Here is a 26932-nt window from a genome sequence, read left to right on the forward strand (position 1 = left end):
GGCGTACTCGGTGGGGGAAGCCCACTGTGACGGTGTGCGGGGAAAATGGTGCCGGCGGGGCGCAGGGACGAGGCCTTTCCCCGAGGCAGGTAGAGGGCTGCCCGCCGGCCAGCACCCCCGCCGCGCCACCGGCACGGTACCCAGCTCCGGGGGTGGGCTGTGAGCTAGGAAGAGCGCAGGTTCCTGTGAAAACACCGTATTTTTACATACAAAGTTTGAGAGCACCTACACTTTAGTATGCCATGGTAGCAGTGTTGCCTTGGAGCACGGAAAAACAGGGAGAAAAGAAATTAACTTCCAAAGGGATGAATTTATCCAGTCCACGGCTCAAGCCCCTTCCTGTGCCTGCTTGGTAAACAAACTCCCGATAGCTGTACAAACATAGCACGTTTCATAATGCCTGTTGTGAACTGATACAAGAAATTAAGGAAAAAAAAAGTTCAGCACTGAGGAAAGCCGCCCATATTGTGGCTATTCCTGAGAAGCTGCCTCTTCGTTACGGAACAGAGGAAACCAAACCGTTTCAGAGAAGTGCAAATGATTTCTAGTCATTGGGGAAATTAAATAAAACTTCTTACTCCCCAAAATAAGCAGCTGTGTGATGACTTAAAAAGTAATAGAGGCAGAAACAGAAGGTGGAATACCAGATGCATTTACTAGGCAATGCTGTTGCACAGACTAACACTCCCACCTCACACAAATTTGCTAACACCAAGCTTCAAACCATTTGGAAGCACTGCAAAATGACAACAGACCACAGCAGTATTAGACAAGCAGCACCTTAAAACTCACCTTGCAAGGTTTTATGAATGCTGGAGAGTCTCAGAGGCTAAATGGTTAAGATGTGCAACTTCACCATCTGTCACTGATCATTTAAAGAGTAGCTACCATTATAAATTCATCTGTATGCTGGGTTCGATTTTGCATAAGCAGAGTCAAGTATAAAAATATACCTCAAAAATGGAGAGAAAACAAATGATTACTTTTAGCTGACCTCTGTGGTTATGCTATCTCAGTGCTTCTAAGATCAGCTTTTTGAAACGTCTTCCGAAAACTAATTTGCTTCCTTCTAGACTAGTAAGATCAACGGAAAAAACATTACAAGCTCTTTTCCCCTACATTTCTCTTTGTTTTACTGCCAGCTAAATGTAATTATATTTTGCTCTAAGCAAAGACCTGTGACCTGAAGAATTCAATACAAAATAGGTTTTTGACTAAACCCAAGAGGACTGAAGCAAACTAACACTAGTTCACTTTGCCAAACTAAAACAAAGTAACAACCACACATAACAAAAAATGACTTGAAATGAAAGTAAGATAGTCCTCAGGCATTCGTTTCTGCACAATGCTGCTCCTGTGCCAGTGTACTCAACTGCTGATGACCTGCAGGACAGTCCCAGCACTGGTCTGTGGTAGTGGTGACAAGAGCGAACAGGTTTCCAGTCCCCGTGTGCTCTCGCTGTAGGGACCATGTCCCTGGAACACAGTGATGACTGAAGGGAGTGAATAAGGAATCCCATTTTCCCCCGAAGCATACTCTGATAAATATGTTATAATCATCCCAAGGAAAGGCAGGCCATATAATAATAGTCTAATCAGTCTGGTAAATGTGGGCATACTAGAGAATAATTATCATGCTATCATTATTGTTAGTTCTGGTTAAGACTCCAGTCTTTAAGCTTAGTTTCTGTTCTTCCCCTAAAACAAAATGGATGGACAATTCTAATGACACCATTTATGGCGTAATGCATTTATGCTGATGAGAAGCCAGTAGAAGAATTTCATAGGGGCACTATTTGTGGCTGTTTGCAATCTAATAACCAATTATTTCAAAAAGCTACTTTTCTCCCTAATATCAAATAACTTATTAACAAAGAAAAGTTTGAGACATTAATCTGGTTTCAAATTCAATAGTACATAATGGAACTTTTGACTGTGCATCAGCCAAGAGGAACAAAGAAGATTACATGGTGAGCTGAATTCAAATACGTCAATATGTTTGGGAATGTTAAATACTTAATTTGAACAATATATCATCATTAGTTGGCTAATCTTTAAAATTACATCTAAAGACAAAAATAGGATTTCTCCACATGGCTGACTGGCCAAGGATTGTCTTTCTGTCTCATATATTGAGGAGCAAAAATTTAAGAAACATTAATTCATAAAATGCTATCAACATGCATTGAAAACCATCCAGGATTATTGTTTTTGAAAGCTAATTGCACAAATGATACAATGATTCCCACAAACAACAAAGCAAGGAGAATATATTTTAAATGTGCCTTGATTTGAACCGGTGTAACATGTATTAAAATCATGTTAGTAATCTTAAAAGCAAAACTGTAAAAGCGTTGAGCTCTACTGGTAACAATCACATAGGCTGCCTTCAAATTAATCTATTGAGCAGGCCCCCAAAGATCCTCTAGGAACTGCAGGTGTTGGTCTTCAGTACTGGTTTTTGTTACACGTATCAGTATCTTGGGTTATATGCTTAAGTTAACTTGATCCAGAACATAAAATAAATGAATAAATATACTCCAGTTTTAACTGTTACCTGTCATTAGACTCTAGCTTAACCTTCCATCATTACAGAAACTATGAATCATCACTGTTTAGAATCAGGTCCAATCAGTGAAGTATGCCACACTTAAATAATTGAACAAGAATGTGGCATTTTCACAATCAAACTTTCAGACTATCCAAAAATGAAATATATTTTTGAAAACAAAACAAAAAATCCCCTTTGTTGGCTGCTTCTGTTTTCTTTTTTACAAAGCTGTCACTATGCAATTCCTCCTATAGGATTCAGCATTCATCGTGCTAGAATGATTCATGGGAGAGAAGGAATGAACATAGGCAACTCTGAAAGATCAGTTTTCACTAATCCTCACGATTCAAGGACTTTCTGAATGGCTAGTTTCCAGAATAGAAGTAGGGAGAGAAATGCATATAAAAATTCCTGTCAAAGTGATAAGTAAAGTACACATCAAAACAAGAGGCAGATTAAACAAAGAGATAGTCCTTAATAAGATCACAACCTCAGTCTGCCGATTTTTCAGTTGCTACCAGAAAGACTGGTTTTAAGTAAACTTGCACCTCACCATACTACAAATATTGGTCTCCTAAGTAAATAGTAGCATTCAAAATTCAACATACTTGATAAAACTTTGAGTAAAACAGCATGTGCTTTTTAAGGGGTTCACGTCTTCCTCACTCCCCCAAAGATTTAGCTGCATTTTTTTAAAGTGGTGTAGTTGTTTCTAAAACGTCACAAAGCACTTTCATCAGCTAGTGAGTACAAACAATACCACTTGGAAAGAAGACAGGCAGAATCATAACTCTGGAAAGGTCAGTCAGTTTTCTACACAAGTTCACAGAACTCATGTTCAAATAAAAACCTCAGTACTTCTCCTAACAGCCACAATATTTGGAGCTGTTAAGTAGGTAGTTTTCTGAACAGTTCGAGTGTGTGTGCACATGGGTGGGTGAGGTAAGGGGAGAAAATCAATGTATTAGCACAACGTAAGATAACTGAAAGTTTTCATACGGTGCAGTGCTCCTCTACCCTGCTGAGACCTCCCCTGGAAGTTCCACATTGGATGTGAGGCTAAGATAAAGCATTTCCTTTCCCGTGATTTGTGCTATCTTCCTTCCTTGTGCTCTTCTTACCTTGATGTCTCTAAACAACAGGTACATGGTTTATCTCAAGTCTTTTCTTGCCCTTCCATTTTCATTGCATACTTCTTTTACTTTAGTTTTCATACAAATATCCTGCTTGAAGGATTCTGCCTAAGCTGCCTTGCATACTCTTCTGAGTCCTCTTTCTTAATGACAGATTTTCTTAATGACAGAAAACAGATTTGGATTATTTTCTCTCTCTTCCCTATGTTAGTCATATCCTCACTGATTTGGAAAAAAAAAAAGTAGTGTTTTAGCAGTGAAGTCAAAAGTTACTTTATTTATTAGCAAACTCACCTCCCATTCAACTACGGAAGCCAAGAATTTTAAAAAACGGATGAATCCCCTGAGCAGGTAACAAGTAACATTTTGAACAACCTGAAACTTCAGCTCCTTACATGTTTCAATATTGAACTTTTTTTTCCTCACATGGTTGTAATCGACTCCTATTTTGCCACAGATTCAAATTATTACACAGTCTGTTGTACTCTGAAGTGGAAGGACAGAAAAAAAATGTTTGTTTTTTTTTTTTCTTCTTGTTTTTCTTTAAGACAATCATGTCACTGTACACATAATTTTAATGGATGTTGACTGTTCACTTAAATGCACAGGATATACTAGCCAGCAGCTCATCTCTCATGAAAGAAACTGACATATTTGGGGCATGAACTCCAGAGATGCCAAAACACAAACTTCCATATAAGGCCTTCACAGGGAAATAACTTAGAAGTAAAAGAAGGAATAATTGATAGGGAAGCAGAATATTCCATTTTAAAAAGGACAGTGACTAAAGAATCAGAGACTTATTGTAGACTGAACGTCAGTTTAAGAGACGTAACAATATCTTCAATTTGAGGCACATCACGTCATGTTTTTAATTCAAAAAGCACCATGGACATGATGGATACAAGAATGGAGATGATTTAAAATTGTAAACATCTACAGAATTTATTTTAACCCAAAAAGTAAGCTAGACTTCAGTAGCACCTTGTCAGCATTCCAAATGCAGTTCACCATTTTGCAAACATTCATTTTGTTCATGCTAGTGATTCTTCAGTGGTACACTGGCTTTGAGTTTCAGGGAAACAACACTTAAATTTAGTACAAGATCCTGTAGTGAGCTCCACAGAGAAAATAGTTCAGCAACACCTCCGTTCACTTGGCTTGAGAAACATTTCTTAATATGGATGTTAATCATACTAGGAAAGACGACAAGCAAACCTTCAATCTTCATAATGTAGGGGAATAAACGCAAAATAAATTAACAGATTCTTGAAACAATGAGTTTTATGCTAGCCAAATGTGACAGCTGATCTGCGTCTTCTGTTCAAATTAACCTTGTGATGCAAAAAAAGAGTACAAATTTTTTGTATTAGCAAGCCTTTATGACACTGAACTCCAGAAATTCTATTATCCTTTTGTTCTCCAACAGGCTTCTAGTTTTAAGAAAAAAACATATAAAACTCATTCTCATTTTCAGTTGTCTAGTATAGACAAATAAAGTCATACTAATCCCTGCTACGAGACTAATGTGAAAGCTTTTTCTCATTCTCTCATGACAGACAAGAAATCTGATCCATAATTCAACGGAATTCTAATCCTGATAGAAGCAAAAAAAAAAAAAAAAAAAGATCAAGAGCTAAGAAAGTTGGAAAAAACACTTAAAAAGACCATGAAAGTCTATGTTTACCCATTTTGAGCTCTGCTTGTCCAAACTGAGTCTTTAATCCTGGAAGTACCCACTTTTGCTCTCACTGGAACAAATCTGAAGTTTAATGTTGAGCTGTTGGTCAATTGTCATTAGCACCAAGCAAGCCAAAGTCAAGTAAGTATATGGTAACTTAACTTAGAGTGTTTTGTTTTTTTCATCATAAACCTGTTGCATACTTGAGCTTTTAAAAAACCGGCTACAAGCTAAATGACTTAACACACACTGATGCACAAGGTATTACAAGCTTAAGGTTTTAGCATTTCACCATTTAAAAAGATGCTTGATAAAGGCTTGATAAGTGTTTTTTTAAAACAACAGTTTCTGTACTAGTTTCCTTCAAAATTCCTAGAAATACTGAGTCAACAGAAGTCTGTATAGAAACAATAGGAGACACTAATCTGGAAAGTTTACACTAATTTCGTTGCATAAATCAGAGTGTATGATCTTCCAGCTGAATCTAAGTTTCCATTCTGTTCAGCAATAGCATTGGGTGTTTTTTTATGTTTGACCACAAACAATACAAATTCATGGGCTTATCCTGCAGTCTTATGATTAGCTGAAAGCAACGCCTTCTCTTGTATTTTATATGATTAACACTTGTCTAAACTTTGTTAATATTAATACCTGCCATTAATATTAATATGTGCCATTGACAAGCTCGGTATGTCATTAAAATGACAAAGGAGCATGTCCTATGTTAATATTGTGTATTTCAGAAAAATGTTTAGCTGCTCTGATTTCTTACAGAAGATATAACCAGTCCCTGCAAATGTATTTTCTCCTCAAGAAAATCCAAGTAGAATGCTAGCCCTTAGAACTAACTTGCTCTCAGCTGAATTGCCTCCTTTTCTTCCTCCCTGATTACCAGAATTATTGCAAGATTTTCTCCCTTCTGTATCCTGAGACCACTGAAGACAATTGATGAAATTTATCAGTCCAGCAGGACATCAGTATTTGACCATGCAGGTGACCTTAACCCTTCAGAAGCTTTGTAAAACACTTGGAAGATATTTCGGTTTATGCCTGTCTGTTGCCCAAGTATCAGTCTTTTGACCCTATGCGTATTAACGCATTACAGTTTACAAAGGCAGTGATAACTTCAGGTCAAAAGAATACCTGTAATGAAGAGATTCAGAATTAAAAAACAGAATAGCTCACCACAAATACTTGTTTGTGGATCTTTAATACCATCTCCAGCATTCTTTACTAAATGTTGATTCTACCTTTGATATAATCTCAATTTCTTCTAAATGCTACTTCTAAGAACACCAGTAAGTATCTACAGACACAAAACCAGAGTGTTTAACGTTTCACAAGGTACATCCCTTTATTATTGTAATCACAAAAACATGATTTTGTACAGGAATGTTTAAGTGAACATTAATCGATGCAATTAAATTTGTATCATAAAGATCAGGTAAACATACTACAGAACATTGTATTGTAAAGAACAAAAATATCAGCTTTCTGGCCTTGCAGTGCACATTGTAGTGCAAGTATTAAGACACAATAGTGTTCAATTCAGCAATGTATTGCAGAACATCATGCCACAGTCCACTTCAAAGAGGGTCAGGACATGCAGCTTGTTAATAAAATGCTGTAGTATATAAAAAAAGCCACATGTTAATTCATAAAATATATAGTGGTTTATTTGGATGATTTAAAGTGATTTCACTGTGGAATTTAGTTTTATCCAGGACAAACATCCAGAGTGTCTTGTCATTTGGAATATTCTTCTTTTAGGCGATGGCTTTGGCTTCAGGTAGGAATGCCTCCCAGTATTTTATTAGCTTGAAGAGAAGGGAAAAACACTCACTATTAAGTACTAAATGTTGGAAAAGAAAACACATATACCTTCTTCCTCTTGTGGTAAACTTGTCTCCACCAGACAAAGAAAGAACATAAGTGCTTCATATTATCCATTCACATTATTACATAATGCAAGAAAAAATACAAGTAATAAATACACAAATCTGCTCATAGCAACAGAGTTATTACTACACATTGAACACAATGCTACAGAATACAGCTATACAGAATTTGTTTGCAAGCTTAGTTTGCTATTTTTACCTCTAAGGGTAGTGCTTTCCCCTTCCCCCCCACCAAAATTAGAAAAAGTTGGAGCGCTATATTCCTGGAATGAACAAAGGAAAGGCTCCAGACACTCTTTTGGGAACAAGGTCTACTTCTGAGTCACTGGAAACTGTTTTACTGCTTTACAATATTCGGTAATATTTTATACTTTTTAAAAAGAGCAATAAACATTTAAGTATTCAAGTCTCTTCAGTAAGTCTCACTACATATTCATTACAATTTACTCCAATCTATAAGTGAAAAGTATTATTTCAGTTTCAGAAAGAAAAGACAAGACCCTCCACTCGCCCATATCCGTAAGGGAGCTTCTTCCTTGCTTCGCTGAATTAGAGCTGTGCAAGGGAGCGTAGCAATAGCTGGGAAACTGCAATCACTATGTTATTCTCCAATACAGTACTGACTGGAAGTAGTTCTTTATGTTTTAGAAACTGCTATACTTAAAGCCTGTCTTTTTTTAACTAACCTAATATGGAACGTATTAAATATTAACTTGTACAAAACTTAAAATTTATCTTACCTGCTGTTGTGTTTGCACTAATGACTCTAAGTACTTGATAATAACAGTTTTAAAGTCTTTCACTCGTTCCTTCTGTTAATAAATAAATTATGGCATATTAACCTCTTAACCGATTTTACTTGGAATGTCAATATTATCTAAAGTAAAACTGTCATTTACTTGGACAAAATTATACATGCCTCAAATCTTCCCACTTCCTTGCGAATGGTTTTGGAGATCTGTTCAAAATCTTTTTCCCCTTGCTGAACTTTTGTCTCCCACTGGCAAAGGAAAGACATGCAGAGATAAGACTTTGTGTTGTCCATTCAGTCTATCAGTATCTGAACTTTTTTTAGTATATTAGTGATAATCACTCAAGAGCTAAAAAGGACCTATTTGTTTCTTTGGCATACTTAAGGGAAAGTCTTACAATAACAATTTCCAAGTAACAATTTGTACAATAGGATGTCATCAGATTAGTTAAAACAATGGTATCTCTAAGGTAATGTTATCTGTAGATGAAATGTAAAAATATCTTAGTATTGCTATTAAGGAACACTTAATAACATTTTTTAAAGATTCTTTAGGGGAAAAAAAAAAGGATCTCTACAGCTTTACCCGCTATTCTGTTTACAAACCCTGCTATAATAGGAATCTAAACCTGTAAGCTTCTTGTGACTACCTGGCCAATCAAGTGTGGAAGAGTCTCAAAAGTTAGCTCCCTGTACTTTCCTAATCCCAGAAGAGATGACTAGATCTTCATCTCTGCCTATGGCCATCTCTATCATATTTCTGTTGCAGATGACAAGGTATTGAGGACATGTTTATTGGCTTTCCAGTCAGAATGCATGTTGCTTAGGCAAGCCAAAGCACATGCTTTCTTGTTCAGTGGGAACCGTTTTCACAGAAAGCAGGAGTAGAAAAGTTATTGCAGGTAAGTAGAGCACAAAAGGAAAATTCAGAGGAAGTGATGTTGCTTGTGGAATTTTGCCATATTGTGAGTGTGGCATTCATGTAACAATACATGACACTAGGTTATGTTTCTCCTTAATTTATGGGAAAAGACATCCAGCTACACAATAAGAGATCATCATCATCTACAGTACCTTATACTGCTTTTACACGCTTATTATATTGTTAAATTTAAGCTAAGCTGAATAGATATACTGTGAAAAAACTATCAGCCTCACACTTCAGATGCATGCAGGCTAACGTTTAAAATGCAACTCTATCGGTTCATCTCAACATATTAACTGAGTCATGGGAGCCAATATATCCAGTAACACTTATCTTCCTTAGAAAAAGGCAGCAGGGAAGCAACATACTTCAATACAGCATAATTCTGCTAGCATCCAGTGGTGCTATTTATTCACAAAAGCATTTTGTGGTGCAGTGTCAAGTTACTATTGTGATACGAGATGATACATCATCTATGTTCCAATAAATATCTACATATTTATATTTTTAGTTTATATTTATTCAGAGCTCCCTTATTGCCTTTTCAGATATACATTACGAAGCTATGCAGTAAGTTATAATAGGATGTCCTTCACAGAAGAACAGCCTGAAGAGTTATCTAATAACTGAAACAACACAAAATTCAGGGAAGGAAAAGATAGATCAAGACTGCCTGTGCCTTCCTACCACAGCAAGTAGAGGTGCCTGAGACTTCAGTGAAAGCCTCTACAGGCCTAATGGATCCAACAAACCAGTTTCATCATGCCCAAATGCCAAGTCCTATATGCCGTAATAGTGGGTAATAGTGTGCCATCTTACAGTTTCTGACAAGGAGAAATTTCTCCTTATTCAATAAGGTATTTCTAGGACTGTTCTTTGGCCTTTTATCTGCAAAAAGCAACCAAGTAATGGATGAAGCTCAAGCTGTGTAGGCTTCCACTTTGCAATTTCTCTGCCTGAAGGACTATTGTTACAGAGTTCAGCAACTCTGAACATATTTCAATGGCAGCAATAACTTTTGATTAGCACATTCAAATTGTGGGTTTACTAACAACCTTCTCTCAACACTGTATGCGAAATATATTGAAGGGCAGAAAGAACAAAGCAGCATGTGGTTAGTGACCAATGAGGAAGCCAAACAAAGTAACTGCGTAAGAGAGCTTGAAATCTGCAATGATGTTCTCCCATTATTTAATGGGACAATATTGGTGCATAATTAGAATGCATTAATGTTAAATAATTAAGTTGTCCTACCTCTTCAATTTCCTTAGTGAAGCATGATAGAAAAAGTGTATAAATTATGACACTTCAACATGTTAGATTTATTTTTACTGAAATTACACCATATATACATACTTTTATATATATGGGTAGATATGCTGCATAATTAAGCAAAACATGGGAACAGTTCTCCATTAGTCGTCTTAGCTGGATTTTGGCTTTAGAAGCCAAGAGATGCTCCTCTGCCTACCCAAGTGATCTGTTAACAGTTAAAAGCATTATTTAACTTGTCCATGTTCCCCTCCTCCCATCTCCCAGACTCTGTAGAGACAGTATCAGCTGCCTTACAGGTCTTACAGGGAATAAAAATTAGGCATATTTAATATTTTAAATAAATTTCTTTTAACAATTTCAGTAAATATGGAAAACAGCAAATGAGTAAGTGATTTGTAAATAAAAATGGTATAAAGTAGTGCATTAATGCAGAATGAATGAGTTAATGCAGAAAGTCTGACCTCCAAAATAATGACCGATAACCTTACCTCTTTTATCTCATCTTTAGCTTGCTGCAATTTATCAGGTTTGTTGGCAAGTTGAAGCTTTGCTTCAGCTTCACGTTTTTTTTGTAAAGTGACCTGAGCATCTTGCCACTTCTGCCAGCATTTCATTCGATGATCAAACACACCCTGTAAGGATACACAAATTTATTAAACAACTAGAATTGTTAGAGCTATCTAAATTCTTAGTAGGAAAAGGTAATTCTGGATAAAACTGGAACAAGTATACTCAAAGAAAGCTCACTGTGTCTACCACGTCTTCTTGCATTTCATTTGACAGCATGCTTGCACAGCTCAATACCTTCCATGAATAACAGGGTATTCAAGAATCCTTTTCAGAGGAGACACCTTAGTGCCCCAAACCATTTTATGTTCCTCATTCTGTCAAAACACTACCAAAACAACCACTACAAATTGCTCTAATATGCAAATACTTCTCTAAACGCAGATTCTAGCGAATTTTCGTGCATATGGATTACATGCATATTCAGCAATACATTTTTGTTAGCAATGGAGTAAGGTAGCAGAATTAAAGTATACATATTTAAAAAAAGAAAAAAAAAAAAAAAAAGAAACATATATACTCCCAACAACTTGGCAAGTTCAAAGACACTTCTGTATACATAAAATTCGTAGACACCACTTCCCCTGTCAAAACCTAATCATGTTGTACAGCGTGACTTACACCAAAATTGAGTATTTTCTTTAATGAGATGTAGATTCACAAATTGCATTTGTTTCTTATTTACAGAAACTATTGGCTACCTACCAAATATGGCCAAATTATGTTCTCAAAAATTTATGAGCGTACTGTAAAAATAAGTAACCTGAAAGAAACAAGTACAGTATGCTTGGACACATAGTGTATGGTGTCCCCAAATACTGTGCACAATTAGTACTGCTCAAAGTAGATGATGTTCACATTTTGTCTGGATCTTATTAATCCATTCCCATTTTTGATCACAACCATTTTCATCATTGGAATGCATTCATTTTACTCAGCTAGAACTTCAGGCAAAAACTTAGTCTTAACTGTGTTATGATGCGTGCAAATGCATTTACTCTAAATCATCAAGTTGAGGAATGTGACTTTAAACACAAAACCCAGTATTTTTCCTAGTAGTACTCACTTTTACTGCAGCAATGAGACGAATGTAATCACCAAGCAGTTCTGAGAACACATAGAAATCAGCAAAAGCTTGTTCTTGATGCAATTGATCTATCTTCTCCTCAACCTCTGCAAGCTGAGACAAAGCTCTAGACAGAGCAGTGTGGTCTTCAGAGTTACCTAACATGGCAGCACTTTTAGCAAAGGCAGCTGTGTTGGCTGAAAGTTCTGAAATGCAGGAGTAATATTCAATACAATGTAGTTAACTTGTTATCTTACTCTGCAGAATAGATCAGTGGAGCAGAGACCTCTGTCCTATTTCAACCCTAACTTCACCAACTGAAAAATACAAGCTCTATTTCCTAAAGCTCATGATAAAATACACAAGATCACAATGAAACCACATTTAGCGGAAAAACTGCTGCACAAAACAACTCTCCATCAGTAAATGTTTTGCTGAGCCTGTTCATGTCATGCCTACTCTACCTAGCAAAAGACATGGAAAAAACTGTCACTTCAGTATTATCCAACTGCCTAGTTCAGAGAAAATGCAAGCTCACAAAACAAAAGCCAAGTCACCTACAGAGCAAATTCAAAACAATTTTAACACGTCTATAGCACAGTTGTTCCATGCAGTTCAAAGTGGGGAAAAACCCAACTATTTCACAAAACCAGCACCCCCATGAGTGGAATTTATTCTGTTGGACTGTTTTACTGACTAAGTACCTTTAACTGTGCATACTGTAATGTATTGCCACATTCTGACATGCCTTAAAAGAAAAAAAAAAAAAAACACATACTAGCATGGCTGGCATCTATGAAGGTAAAGTTTTGAGCTTATTTATTAACAAATACTAGGGCAACTGTCTCATGAAATCCCATGTAAGTCATCCTGTACAAAGTTAAGTCCTATGAAAGACCTTTGAACAAATGTTTAATCCAAATTACTTTAGGATTAAAAGTAGAGGTTTGTTTGCAACTGTGCTGCTTCTGCAGAATCATCAAAACACCAGAAATGTTTGTAGAAGCAAAATGTCTTTGGATATTTAAAACCCTTACAATTTAAACACAACTCTTTAAAAAAAATAAACACTTCTTCAAATCTATGAGCAGGTGTCAAATCAACAGTAAACAAACACTTAGATTTTCCATTACTTCTTAAAATACTCTATAGTCTTGAGAACATCTGGCCAAAGATTTTTTACTACAGGGAGTAATTCCGATACAGTTATGAGAAAGCAGCTTATGAAATTTTCACGTACTTTTGAAAGTGTAGACCTGAAACGTGACGCCATAGTTTAATATAATACAGTCATGTCAGAAGGCACATTTATGGTCTTCCTTGAACTACAAATCGAAGTTTTGGTGTTTTGTTTTTTTTTTAAAATCATCTGATGGAAGGCAATCATTGATAAAACAGCAGCACAGGTGATTAAAATATAACTTACAGGCTTTGCTTCTCTCTAAAATAAGTAAACCAAAAGCTGATATTCTGAGACTACTGATCTTTCCAGAAAAGTTTACCTTAACAGTAGCTTGATGATGTATCATTACGTGAACCAAATTAAGAATAGTAAATTCCTGTTTAAGAGCTTAAACTCAGTTAACAGGGCAATACTGAACCAAAAGTTGTTTAAATGGATTTATGCAGCCACTTTTTGTTCATAAGGAAATTACTCTTGCCATGAAACCTAGAGATACATTTATGGATGTCTACTGTAGTAGAATCACTTGTTAGGTATGGTATTGAATCTCTGCAAGAAATAAAATGATGCTAAATTAATATAGTAACTTCAGGAATGACAACTATTCTGGTTAAAATTAAGATTAAGAACAGGTGTATAAAAACGCTAAAGCAGTTTAAACTAAAAGGTACAATTAGAAGATTTTTGCATTAAAATACTCTATTAATTAGTTAAGAGCTCTGACATACTAAGCTCTTGTTTCATCACGGTTTCCTAAAGTTCTAAGCACTTTGGTTCATGCAGCATAAAAGTAGAGTTACCTTTTCTGTGGCAGACTAATGCTTCAACACTGGCATGAAGCTTCCTAAGTTGCTGATCCAGATTCTCAAATTGCTGCTGTTTTTCTTCAAACCACTGACAAAAGATGAGAGAGTCAAGCATTACAAATTAGATTACCAACAACATTTCTGGTTTTAAAGAAGCAAATTATCCACGTACTGCCAGGATGGTCAACTGATACAGTTAAGAATTCAAGCCAATAAGCCAATTAATAACCCATTTTCTACTTCTACAGCTTTAAAATGCAATTGTTGAGGCTCATTAATTCGTCTCATTATTCAAGCCGAAAAATCAGCTCTTACTGCATCCGATTCATTCATCTTGATTGTCATTTTGTTGACAGCGTCGGCAGCCTTGTTCACCATCCTCAATATTCCCGCTCCACTCAGAGCCTGGGTGTTAACCGCTCAATTGAATGACAAATAAGGGCAAACAGACTGGTTAAAAGGATGGAGGTTTAACTGGGCACAAAGGGGAAAGAAAAGGATATAGTGTTTTCTTTACTCCTATATGTTTCAATATAGTGGAATCTAATTTCTCAGATTTACTACTTTTACATTCTCAAGAGGAAAACTTAAATATATAGACTATTTACTTTTCTTCTACATCTTTACATTTAAATGGAATAAACAACCTACTTGTCTGAAGTTATTATGAACTAGCCAAAGGTCCTAACTAGCCACCTATATACTACAGAGAACAAACTGCCACTACAGGAACAGAAGAGTTTAGATTTACAACAAATGAGACAGAAGAAATTCTGCAAAACATCTAATTGTAATGCAAGATTTGCACTGTGTGCTAATTATAAAAGGTTTATGTCTTCTTGCTTTTCAATATAGGCCAGATTTCAAAACCTATCTCATGTGTATCAGGAGAACTGTGTATTTGCTTAGGTACTTAGAAATCCTCAGGGGTAAGTTAACAAGCTTTAAATTTAACTGATATTATTATTCAGGCTAGTCTGAATACGCCATACAAGGTGGCCCCTATGTCAGACCATTTACCCTTCATGTGATGTTTTGTCTGTCAGCAGCATTGACAAATCCACAGTAAGTTATCTATCAATGATGCTTTTGTCAGTAGTGAGGTCTGTGACTTATTAGTATAACTAAGATGTTGACATTGGCCAGTTCAGTGTTACAGTGAATCCACTATGCATATTTATAAAGAGATATCATGTATCTTTAACAATGTATTTAATATCATGAAAGGTGCCAGATTGATAGCACAGGTGACCGAAGTCCTCTATTCACAAAACATCTAGCCTGGCCAGCAGCATTGCTAGCGTTTTCACTTTATCCTACTAATACACCTCAAGTTGGACTCCTAGAGGCAAGAGAGCTGCTTTCAAGCCAGTTTAATTCTTGATCTTACTTAACAATCAGTAACATAAATTATGGATTTTTCACTATGCACGACAAGCTTCACTCAGAACTGGACAGACCAACTTGCTTGAGAAGTCACTGAACAGCAAATAACTTTTGGTCACTACCACTCTTAAGTTTTATCAGAGGTAGAGGCACACCGTTACCTAAGTAGCCTATGCCATTCTGTCCCATGAAGGGTACAATCCAATTTGATTTCCTATGAATTTAGGGGATTAGGTGTCAATACAATGAGAATATATTGCTTTGTAGGTTACCATATCTAGAAACAAATAGGAGAACTTAAAAGAACTTAAATACCTCAGAACTTTCCAAGAACTGTCTTAAATCTGGATCTTGTAACAAGGTTGGGTGTTTTACTGTTCGTTGTAGATACCTATGATTTTAAAAATTAAAATATTAGATAACAAAACAAATTTAATTTGCCTGACAGCACTGGAAAGTGTCCTTCATCTAAAGAACGGATACAATGCAGCACACAACCTCCCTCATTATCTAACGGGGCTTGAACACTCTTAAAATGTCACCTCTCTAAAGGGTCGGATGATAGTTCAGTCTCCACGGCCCTTCAATCCGTTGCCTTTCTGCTGACTCTTCAAACCATATTTATGCATTCTGTCACCTTCCTCCAACAAACACTTACACTAAGTCCTACACAGACTTACAAGCTAGGACCACTAAGCTGTTGAAACATCCACCGAAGCCTTACTCCAGTAAGGCTGCCACAAACCTGGAACTTCTGACTGAAAGTAATGCAGCCCCATGTACTCCATACCACAACATAACACACGAAAGGTGCGGGCAATGGTTTCTAACATAGTTTGTTTACACCAGAAACTCCTTAAGGTTGGGACCTGCCGTAACTGTATGTGGCACAGTGATAAAATATTACACTTCATATTTTCAACAGCTGAGTGAAGTCCTCCTCATGTAGTAACAGCCAATTTATGCCAGAAAAAAATAGATGAGCTTGTTTAAACATTCTTGTACAGTGCAGTGGACAGGCTTTTGTTACAGTTAATTCTGGCTAACTTATTCTAGAATTAAAGGAAATCTTGGAGAAGTGAACAGATTACGTTCTAGGTGTGAACTATTTATTTGCTGGCTAGACTAAAGTCTTCAACCCATATAAGTTCTAAAGGACTCATCCTCTGGGGGGGGGTGGGATCAATGCAACTCGTTCCCTTTGCAATTTTTTGCGTTTCTGCTTAGATCTAAAAACTCTTGATTGAACAAATATGAGTCGAAGAGAGAAATTTCAACAGTAGTCTTCCCCTAAAAACTTCTGCAAGTTTGTCTTCCACTAAAGACTGCTGCAAGTTTGTCATAACTGATTTTTTTTCCGTATTAATGGAAAGTGTCTGATGTTTCCATGAATGCTTTATAGAAATCTAGTACCCCAAAAGATCACAGGAATATAGGAAAGTATGTGTAATGGCCAATTAAGATGCAGTGACAGAATACTATCAACAGCACACTACTTTTTGCAAAGCTTTAGTTTTGCTCAAGCCTCAGCTGCGAAGTACCAGAACATCCCCGCTACATTCACAAATTGCTTAGAAACTGTCCTAGAAAGTCATGTGGGCTGGGACTTTTAACTGAAAGTCTGAGTATATTGATATTGTAAATGTAATGTATTTTTTCCATCTTTCATTAGGCATGGCCATCAGATCCTTATTTTTCTTCCTAAAGAAGCTAAGGGTTGCAGTGAAACTATATTATACACTAGATTGCTCAACTTTTCCTTGCTTGTTCTATACCTAGTAGCAAGTACAAGTTAAAGTTAATGTGGCAAGCAACCAAAGCGATTTTTCTTTAGAAATCTGCTGCTAGAGAATAACTTTTACTCTAAGGGAGACTCCTAACATTTTCACTAGAGACAACTGGCAATGTGCTTGAGGACACCTGGCAGGCAGACTTGTAGTATGTGAGTTCACTATTCTAGGGCATGAATTTTAATGACCTCAACTAACAAGGTACATTGCTTTCCTGCCCACCTTCCCCATAGTTCTTGGTTCAAAAAAGAGCAAATTGAAGCAATTTCTTTGGTCTGACTTTCTGGGGAATATTAACATTTATTCCTCAGGTTTAGGCAAGAGCAACAGAACCACTGCCTCTAAATATTATTTGAACACCTTGGCAGGTAGGTAACTTTTTGATTCTGAAAGGAAAAGGCAGCTAAAGTTGGCATGATGAAAAATTTGCTCCTTGCAAGATAAAATATTCATAGTCTTTCTTAAAAAAAACAAATGGAATATACTGTGAAGCCTTCCCAACATTGTCAAAAGTCCTGAGAAGTCCATTCCCCAGTATGGGAGGAGTGCTCAACATCCACTACAAGTGGTACGCTAGTGTAACTCCTTTAACAAATAAATGAAAAAACAGCGCACACACAAAAGCTTGTGAATTAAACTTTTTAAATCCTACATCTGTGGTTCAAGTAAGCAACCAAGAGGGAAACTAGTCATCTCTATTATAGAGACCTAAAGTTGTGTCAAGTATCTCTTCAGTTATCTAAGCCCAATTACTCTAATCCCAGCTGTTATTCCAAGTCTTCATATCTCACAGCACCACTCCTTTAGCAATACACTGGTTGTATAACCAGAACGTGTTTCACACAGTTCCGCTCCAAGTGACAGAACAACTTCAGTAACTTCTGGGTGCAATTTTAAGTGGCAAATGTTAAGCTATATGCCAATTTTCAGTAACAGATAACTAAGACAGAACAACCTATCAGTATTTTGAGGTTCAGCATCAATTCAGATTTTCCTCTGTTACTTAGGAAATGGAAAGATATTAGGAACAGGATTCTGAAGAGTTTTTTTAAGATTGGCTCTAGAACTCCGTAAGTTCAAGAGCTTCATACATTATCTGTTACATAGGTCTTTCAACATACAATCTAAAACCTTTGACTTTTGTTAATTTTCTAGTTTAACTGAAACTGTTATATGGTGTATTTTTCTCGTATGATGCAATTGCATCACAGCAATGGGCATATTATAAAATCATACCAAAATAAGGGCTGTATGCTTGTAAAAGTTTTACTAGTTACTTTCTAAAGGCTTTACTAACCATATCAACAGGGGAAAATGATGCAGTATATCAATGACAGTACCTATCCACAGCGAAGATACTTGAACTAGTTATATACCAGTGCTGGGTGACAGAGGTCAAATATCTCTTATGCCAAAATACAGCTAGTCACATCAATGTACGGTAAGTCATCAGGCGGCCATTTTACTTTCAAGTGACTGAAGGTCTCTTTCACCCATCTCCCTGCCTTAAACCCAAAATGCCTAAGTAAGCTGATAACGAAAGTTCTACTTACTGGATCTCTGCAATCTCAATTTTAAGCACCAACCAGTTTGAAAAGAGTTAACTATAATCCTGTCCATGAATAAGGCTACATTTCCCATTATTAATGGGAATTATTCCATTTCTACACAAAAATTTGGCAGCTGCATACAGCCTCCAGAATCTAAGTACGGATGGCCCAGACCCCAGCTACAGAGCCCATGTAGTATATTACAAGTCACTCTGAGGCTAAATAAGTTTTAGTTAGATACATACATTACCTTTCTAGAGCTGCTCTTCTTTTCTCTACAAATTCAGTAGATGAAGAATCTTCCTTGCCTACTTTAACCTTGGTCATGCCTTTGAAGAAAATGGAATCATATTGATTTTATTTTATCATAAATAAATCATTAACATAACCAATGTGATTAGAAGATAAAGCTCACCCAAGTTTATGTATTTAAGTCAAATTACAATGAAAAACACTACACAGGAACTGAAAAAACATCAACACTAGATCCTGCATGGTTTTGTGGAAGCAGCTCCGTGAAATCTGCAATTTCCTGTAATAGATTAATTGTGAATAAAAGTTATACAAAACTACTTTAATTTGCATTTATGAAGACAATCTAAATGAAGATCAGAGTCTTACTGGTCACTCATGTTCAGAAGAAGAAAACAGTTAGCCAAATAAAGCAGAACAGGAAAAAAAAATCTCAGGTTATAAGCCTATTAATTGGTAAGCTTATTACCAGTATTTTCTTTCCACTATTTTTTTAAGTTCTAAAACTAAAAGTTTGTTAGTCAACTAAGGCAAACTAACCAGCTCTGAAAATTCTGAAGCACATGAACAACTACAAACTGAATGGAGAATAAATTTAGTAGAATAAAATGTATGCAGCTTTACATTGCTTCCTCTGCCCAAGAAAGAGTGGCGAAAAAACTATGATAGGGGAGCCAGAGTTATTAATGCATCGTGGTATGGGAAACACACAACAGAACACACAACAGAACTCTAAAACTGTCAGACTGAGGTCAATATTTTTCATGCTAAAGACCCAAACTCAGAGAGTTTAGGAACCTGAAGACTATCAAAAACACCACGAAACACTGAACATTCACAATTATTCTTATTTCCTAAAACACAGGAGAGGTATGTTATGATACAGTCCAAACATCTTATTTCTATCTGTAGTGTATTGCTGCTGTGTTAGTTCTGTGCTTCTCCAGTTCTAAGTCTGAGATTCTGAGTATGTACTCTGTGACCTGCCAGGTCAACAGTTGCCAAAGTTGTTCCTCACCCGATCTCCCTTCTGGCTTTAGAAGTTTCACACAGTAACCCACGGAGGGGACAAACAGCATCCTTACAGGAACAAGGAGGGACCCTTAACCAGCCTTAGTTTTTCCTTTCTCTGTAACATGATGAAAATAAGTCCAATTGGCATTTTTCTGAAAGGTACACTACACAGTGTAGCGTTAACTGTAAATCCACAAATTTATCTGTAAAATCAAGTATGTCTTTAAGTACAAGGATTAAAGTATTCAAACAAAGGTGAGGTAATTCACATGCCTCATCTTTTTGCATTAGAGTATTACTATTCATTAATATTTCACTGCAAATATTTCACTGCAGAAAGCATGAAATGCTGCAGATTAATACAAAAGATCCTTCACATTTGATAGCAACAGAAGTTCATAGGGAAAAAACTGAATATGTAATCAAATGACCAATATGAGGAGTTCCTAACTTGTGATATTGACAGTTATTTCTAGATATCATGTCAGGTTTCTTCCTCTGCTAATATAAGCCTATTGAAATGCAAGGATAAAAGCTACTTCTGTAGCCCAAGCACTCTACTCTGTCACAGGAAAGGATCCATGACTTAATAGATTATTTTTTTAAAAACAGAAAACATGATTTTCCAACACACATATGTAAGTCGTGAAGCAGTTTGGATGAATGTCCAACTCTAGCTCACCACTGACTCAGTTTTATCCTGTTGTTCCACAGTCAGTAATTGACCACTTGAATTTGTGGCTAAGGTCTGAAATGCCATCCCTCCCACCCATCACCAAAATACAGCTGGAGCTTAAAACTCCAGGCATTATCAACAGTGTAACAGAATGAAAAGACTAAGGACTTTTGCACAATGCACACCGCATAACATTGAATGTATGACATTTCGTATTAAGACTTTAAAAATAAACACGTGTGATGTAAACACAATATGTCATCTTACTTTCAGCTGTTTTGCCAGCTCTCTGCTTTAAGATGCCTCTTTTTAAATCAGCCTAGAATCCCTTCTTTTCTCCGGAATTAGAAATGTATGGACTACATATTTTTGGACAGAACTAAATACCACCTCTGCACTGAAGTTAAAGTTTAAAGCAGGAGTTTCATGCTCTTTGGAAAATGTCCTACAGAGTCTGTGAGTTTTCCCAACTTATCTGTAGCTTAACAAAGTCCCTGTACAAGCCAGTGCTTGCTTACACTGCAGTAAGTTCCACCATTTTACACACTTCCAGGTGTATCAATATTTAATGCTGGTTTTGCTCAAGTGGTGCCTCAAATCCAGTCCAAGCTTTGTCTTACAGATGAATTTGACTGTGATGCAAGTACTACATTCCATGTAACAGCACACTGTCATAAATGCCTTAAATGTTGTATCATCCAAAGGACATGATTGGAAGCCTCACTCCATCTTTATAAGCTCTGTTAACATTTGTAATTAAACTTATTTTTGTAACATGAAAAATTGATTATTACAGGATCATAGAATCATAGAATCATTAAGGTTGGAAAAGACCTCTAAGATCATCAAGTCCAACCGTTAACCCAACACCACCATGCCCACTAAACCATGTCCCTAAGCGCCTCATCTACACGTCTTTTAAGGATCATACATTACTTTCAAGAACTACGAGAAATTCAGATCAAATTTTCAATCTTACAAACTGAAAAATGCAGGGCTTTTCCATAGAATTAAAAGGAAAATTTTCTCAAGCTTTCTGCTGCCTACATCTACTCAGTCTGCCTATTCCTACTTATATGAAAAGCTGCTGCTTTGAATAGCTTTACAGACTAAACTACTGAAAAAGTCCTGCCATTCCCTACATACCAAACAGTATTCTAGAGTCCAATTACTTATTTATATGGTAAGCCAAAAGACTTCAACAGGTTTTACTGTTTTAAATGTTTAGTTATTTTGAAAGAACCTCTACTACTTACAGCTCATGCATCAGGCATACTTCTTAGCTCATGGAGAAAGAATCTGATCCTTCAAGGCATTCATGAAGACTAGCTTCACTCAAAAGTGATTTCTGAATTACAACTTTGGAGAATTAACTAGAGGTTTTAGCATTCACCGTGACCAAAAGAAACAGACTGAAGTATTAGAGAGGTGGAGTACCTATGAAGCTCTGTATCTTCCAGGCAACTGATAACAGCATAAGTTAACATCTTTGTTTTGATAGACTAATCAGCTCTTGAAGGGCAACAGTGAAGAAAGAAAGACAGATAAGAAGCAGAAGGCCACATATTAAGACAAATGTCCTTTTTATTATCAACACTGGTCTGAGTTAGGAAGAGGCCAGTACATATCTTTCCAATTTAACCTGAACTTCTTCAAAATACAGAACAGGAAGAGTATTTAATAGTTTGGACCACTTGATAAGCAGTAAGAAATATTTGTGCAGAAAATATTTATTTTACAAGCCCAACAGATATTAAAATACTTAATTTGTATTACAGTACTTAAATGACATGCTTAAAATCAACTTCACGGGAACTATACTTACCTACAATACTTTTTTCTGGAGCTGGAGGTACAATGTAACCGATATGCATGTACTTTGTTGCTAATTTGCTGTGCAAGCCAAGAAAATCACTGAATCTTCTTTTAACAGAGAATTCATTTTTGTGGAACATGGAAAGCGATGTCTTTAAAAAAAAAAAAAATTGTTATCAATTACTGATCCATCTACTCAGCTATGATACAAAGTTATCTGCAAATATTTGTTGCACTAGTTACCTTTGTTGTTACTCTGTATGCCATATAAGCATTCATGCCATCTCCTGTAAGAAAATTAAGATACTTATCCTAGGGCAAGTTATTTTAATCCCTCTACACACTTTTTGTTCCAAAATATACATTAAATAGCTTTCCATTTAGATACTAAAAACCTGCCAAAAGATAACTGAGTAAGAAATCACGCTGAAATATCAGAATAGTCTTCAAGGGATAAGACAGTCTACCATCTGACTTACTAGGCTCCAGGAACTTACCAACTTTCTCTGGGTCTGATACATTGATTTCTATATCAAACAAATCTCCATTTGCTTCCTCTTCAATCTAGGAAAAAGATATGCCATATTTAACAAGGTAATGTGCATTCATATTATGTATGGTTACAAGGATAAGGGTATAGAGGAAGGAGGATGATAAGTCAGTATGTTTGTATAATTAAAAAATCCTTCCTGACCCACCATCCAATGTTAAGTGAATGTAATTTCTAACATGGATTGTCACTGCAGCAAAGTTCATGTGGTGAACTTGGCAGTGTTAGGTTCATGATTGGACTCAATGATCTTAAAGATCTTTTCCAACCTAAATGATTCTATTATTTATTTTTGAGCCTTCCTGCAAAAGCTTTTAGTATGGCAGCCTTTTCTCAGGACTTGTTGGCCTCAAATATTTATCCTAGGGGCACGTTCATTGTACCTCCTCCAATGCCAGCAGATATTATGGTTCAAAAACCACTTTAGTTTCTATATGCCTCTAATCAAAGGACAGATATTCCTTTTTATTAACGGTATCTGTAGCAGAAGAGCTTGGGAAGGGAAAAGTAACAGAGAATTTTCTGATACTTGCTTGAGCTCTAATCATGCAAAATTTTGTAAACTTTCACGAATATACGTAAGTTTGATAAAAACAGAGATCTTAAAGAACACCGTGGCAGAAGGGACAGTGTACCAGGGCTCAAGGGAGGGAAAATCAGAAAAAAATGCCATCTTGCAGTATCTGGGGAAGCAGCCATCATCAAGTCACAGGCAAGTCTTGCTTGCAAACTCATTTAGCAGAGGCACTGTTTAGTAAGAGAACACTCCAGAATGAATGGCATTCGGCAATGCCCAGGCTTTGAATGGAATGCCAAATGTAAATAGCAATGTTAAAACTACCATTAGCCTCAGCTGTTTGTTAGCATGAAGGATAATGCTAACAACTGCTTCCTCCATTTCCCCATTAACAACAGCTTCAGAAATCCAAGTTGAAACCTGTAACATTCTACTAAGAGTTATTATACATCATTAACATTTCCCCTGTATCAAGATCACGGCTTGCTCCTACATACGCTTTTACAGTATCTATTCTGAAGGAATGGAGCATCTTACTCCTCACACTACAGATCTCCAATATAATCACCTAAGTAATTAATTGTTATGGTATTTTCATGAGTCAAATTTATAGTAAACTTTATATGCAAAATAAACAGAATTGGTTTTCTTTTATATACTTCCCCTTAGCAAAGGATGATCCTGTGAGTCAACATTTAGGAACTGCCATTTTAAAAGAAGAAAAAACTGCAAAAAACAAACGAGACATTTCCATAATTTGGAAGCTTACTGCGTACCTCTTCTCTGGATCTATCAAAAATCACAGGGGGTGTTACGCTTTTCGATTCCATTCTGGGAGCTACTAATGTAGTAGGTGTAACAGGAGTGATGGCAGGAGTAGGTTCTGGTGAAAGTATTGGATCCCTCTCTGGACTGTCCAGCGAAACTTCTTCTGTAGCTTCTAGGTAAACATTTTGAGTTAGCAAAGAAGTTTTTGTGCAATAGAGAGGGATGTGCATCACAAAGATAACAAACATGCACACTAAAAAATGATGATATACAAGTTTAATAAGATCATCTGTAAATAGCATCCATTTGTTCCGGATAATTTCTTTCAATACATAGCTAAAACTAGATGTGACATTTGAGCTTCTAGTGCATAACGGGTTAAAGTAAGATTGATATTGCAATTTTTTTTTAATATATTGTTAGGTAAAGAGTCTTTTAAAGTAGTGACAAGTGATAAGTCATTTATTTCTGCATGAGATATTGTGAAAACTAATGAAATTTTTTTACCACACAAGCAGCTCTTTTTCAGCAGCTGTACCAATTTCAGTTTTTGCAGTCTGAACAACAGCTGATACAGTCATATAGGCTGATAACTGAGCAGACTAAGCCATGTGTTAAATGAAGTTACACAACCGTAATACACCCCTGCCCCCACCAAAAGCCCACAACCTGTAAAATAGAAATATTAGCAGGTAAGACATTCTGACTAGTAAGACTATCTTTAGTTTCTATCTATCTTCAGTCTCTTTGGATCTTAAAACAGTTCACTAGAAACGGAATACTTCCTTCAGACTGTAGACAGTTAATCAGTCTTTAAAGAGGATGTAAATCTCTGCTCTACAAATCCTGCATGCTTTCCTCCACTAACTGGTTTTGACCACTGGCAAACTACTCACTTCCCGGGTATAGAGAAGTTCCTGTTCTAGTTTAAATAACTAATGCTGTGGTTCTCTCTAAATGTGCATTTTCAAGAATTCTAGTTCCTTAAAAGATAATATTGACCACAGAACAGTCATTTGATACCAAAATTGACTTCCCAACTGATCTCAAGTCTCGTTACAAACTAGACTTCCTGTGGCAAGTAGTTTACCAAGCAAGTAAAAAGGCACTAAAACAGATCCACTCCGAGGTTTACGATGCAATTTGGAAAAGAGCTGTGCTTGCAACTTCTCTCTATAGGAACACTGAATTTTCAAAAGAAAATAAGCCATCTTTCTTCCAAACTTTTTAAAGCCTGATGCGTGTAATGAATATAACTAGACCTTACTCATGGTTAAGAAAAGAGGAGTTTTAAAGATTAGATCTACTTTAAAATTTGTGAAATAGTTACACTGTGTGTAAAAAAAGTCTCTTTTTTGTCCTGCATAGGATTGTTTGCTTCTCCACAAAAGACTGTGATCTACCAGCAACGTAAATATAGAACTGGAAATAGCATCCAATGAACCATGTAATTTATTACTGCAGCAAGTAATATTATGATCTTTCATAATCAATACATCAAAACCACTCAGCTTTATCCCTGGTGCCACTTAGAGATATTCTGTTAGTCAATTCTGTTTCCCATTCTTTTTTAACACTTTTTTTTGCCAATCCTTGATGTTTTTCATGAATGAACAAAACAACACTTCTCTATTTCAGGGATGAAAATGACTGTGTGCCTAAATTTTGTTTGATACTGAAACTCAAAATAAATTGGAAGAACAAACTTCAAGTTCACTATGCCTTAACCTGGTTTGAAGCAGATGCTCATTCTGGCTTGAGGCTGACAAAGTATGCTGTCATCACTTTGTTTTGGAGTACATCACAGAATTGTTGAGCTTGGAAAGGACCTCTGCAGATCATCTAGTCTAACCCCTCTGCTCAAGCAGGGTCAGCTAGAGCAGGCTGCTCTGGACCACATCCAGATGGGTTCTGAGCATCTCCAAGAATGGAGAATCCACCCCCTCCTTGGACAACCTGTGCCAGTGCTTGACCACCCTCACCATTTAAAAAAAAAAAACAACAACCAACAACGTTTTTTTCTTATGTATTACCTGTATTTCAATTTGTGCCCATTGCCTCTTGTCCTGTCAGTGGGCACCACTGAGAAGTCTGGCTCCCTCTTCTCCATTCTGTCCCATTAGGTATTTACACACCTTATACGATTCCCCCTAAGCCTGCTCTCCTCCAGGCTGAACAGCTCTCCAGTCTCTATTCATATGTCATACTCTTCATGCCCTTAATCATCTCCATGGCCCTGCACTGGATATCTCAGACCTGGACTCAGCACTCCAGGTTCGGCCCCACTGGGTCTGAGCAGAGGGGAATGATCACTTCCTTCAACCTGCTGGCAATGCTCTTCCTAATTTCAAATTACAGATTTCCACGGTATTTTCAAATTAAACTTAAAAGCAAGCACCTTTTTATATTCTCCATTTTTAGTATGAACAAAGATTATCTAAAAGCTTTCTTTGAGAAGATTTAGTTTCCTACCATTGCTTTATTCTTACTGCTAAATCTTTCTGAAGAATCCTGCTGATGCTTCCTGCCCTCAAATGCCACAGGAAGAATATTGCATCTTAAACCAATAAAGAACTTTAATTCAAAACCTCAGATCAGGTGAAAGTCATGCTTCTGCAACTGAGGCAGTTGCAAAAAAAACCTTTTAGATTGGTAGCAGAACAACATTTAAGCGTGGAAAAGAGGTAGTTCTCTCCTTTGGTGCTAACAGCATTCAACATATAGGTTATATGTGATACAAATGACCGTTTTACAGAAACATTTCTCAGAAAAAATTAT

General features: G+C 36.5%; 1 protein-coding gene across 1 annotated transcript; it reads right to left on the reverse strand.

Annotated features, from left to right (window-relative positions):
• Positions 1-6701: 6701 nt before the first annotated feature.
• On the reverse strand, positions 6702-24336 carry SNX2 (sorting nexin 2). The gene is made up of 13 exons (XM_009577502.1): positions 24163-24336; positions 22817-22883; positions 22563-22606; positions 22330-22471; positions 18813-18891; positions 15531-15613; positions 14152-14258; positions 13831-13924; positions 11848-12053; positions 10703-10846; positions 8183-8263; positions 8004-8075; positions 6702-7182 (listed from the first exon to the last, which is right to left on the reverse strand). Exons 1-13 carry the CDS (start codon positions 24214-24216, stop codon positions 7132-7134), a joined length of 1224 nt encoding a protein of 407 aa, XP_009575797.1. The 5' UTR covers positions 24217-24336; the 3' UTR covers positions 6702-7131.
• Positions 24337-26932: the final 2596 nt, after the last annotated feature.

The sequence above is a fragment of the Fulmarus glacialis genome, unplaced genomic scaffold, assembly GCF_000690835.1.
Source record: "Fulmarus glacialis isolate BGI_N327 unplaced genomic scaffold, ASM69083v1 scaffold15975, whole genome shotgun sequence".
Taxonomy (NCBI): Eukaryota; Metazoa; Chordata; class Aves; order Procellariiformes; family Procellariidae; genus Fulmarus; species Fulmarus glacialis.

Excerpts from the sequence above, each read along its gene's own strand:
- SNX2 (XM_009577502.1), bottom strand. The coding sequence starts at position 24,216 with ATGGAATCGAAAAGCGTAACACCCCCTGTGATTTTTGATAGATCCAGA. Across the intron at positions 14,259-15,530 it reads GGAAAGTTCTGAGGTATTTA|GAGCGGTTAACACCCAGGCT; the intron begins AGTTCTTTTAAG and ends TGTCATTCAATT. Across the intron at positions 13,925-14,151 it reads AGATGAATGAATCGGATGCA|TGGTTTGAAGAAAAACAGCA; the intron begins GTAAGAGCTGAT and ends ATCTTTTGTCAG.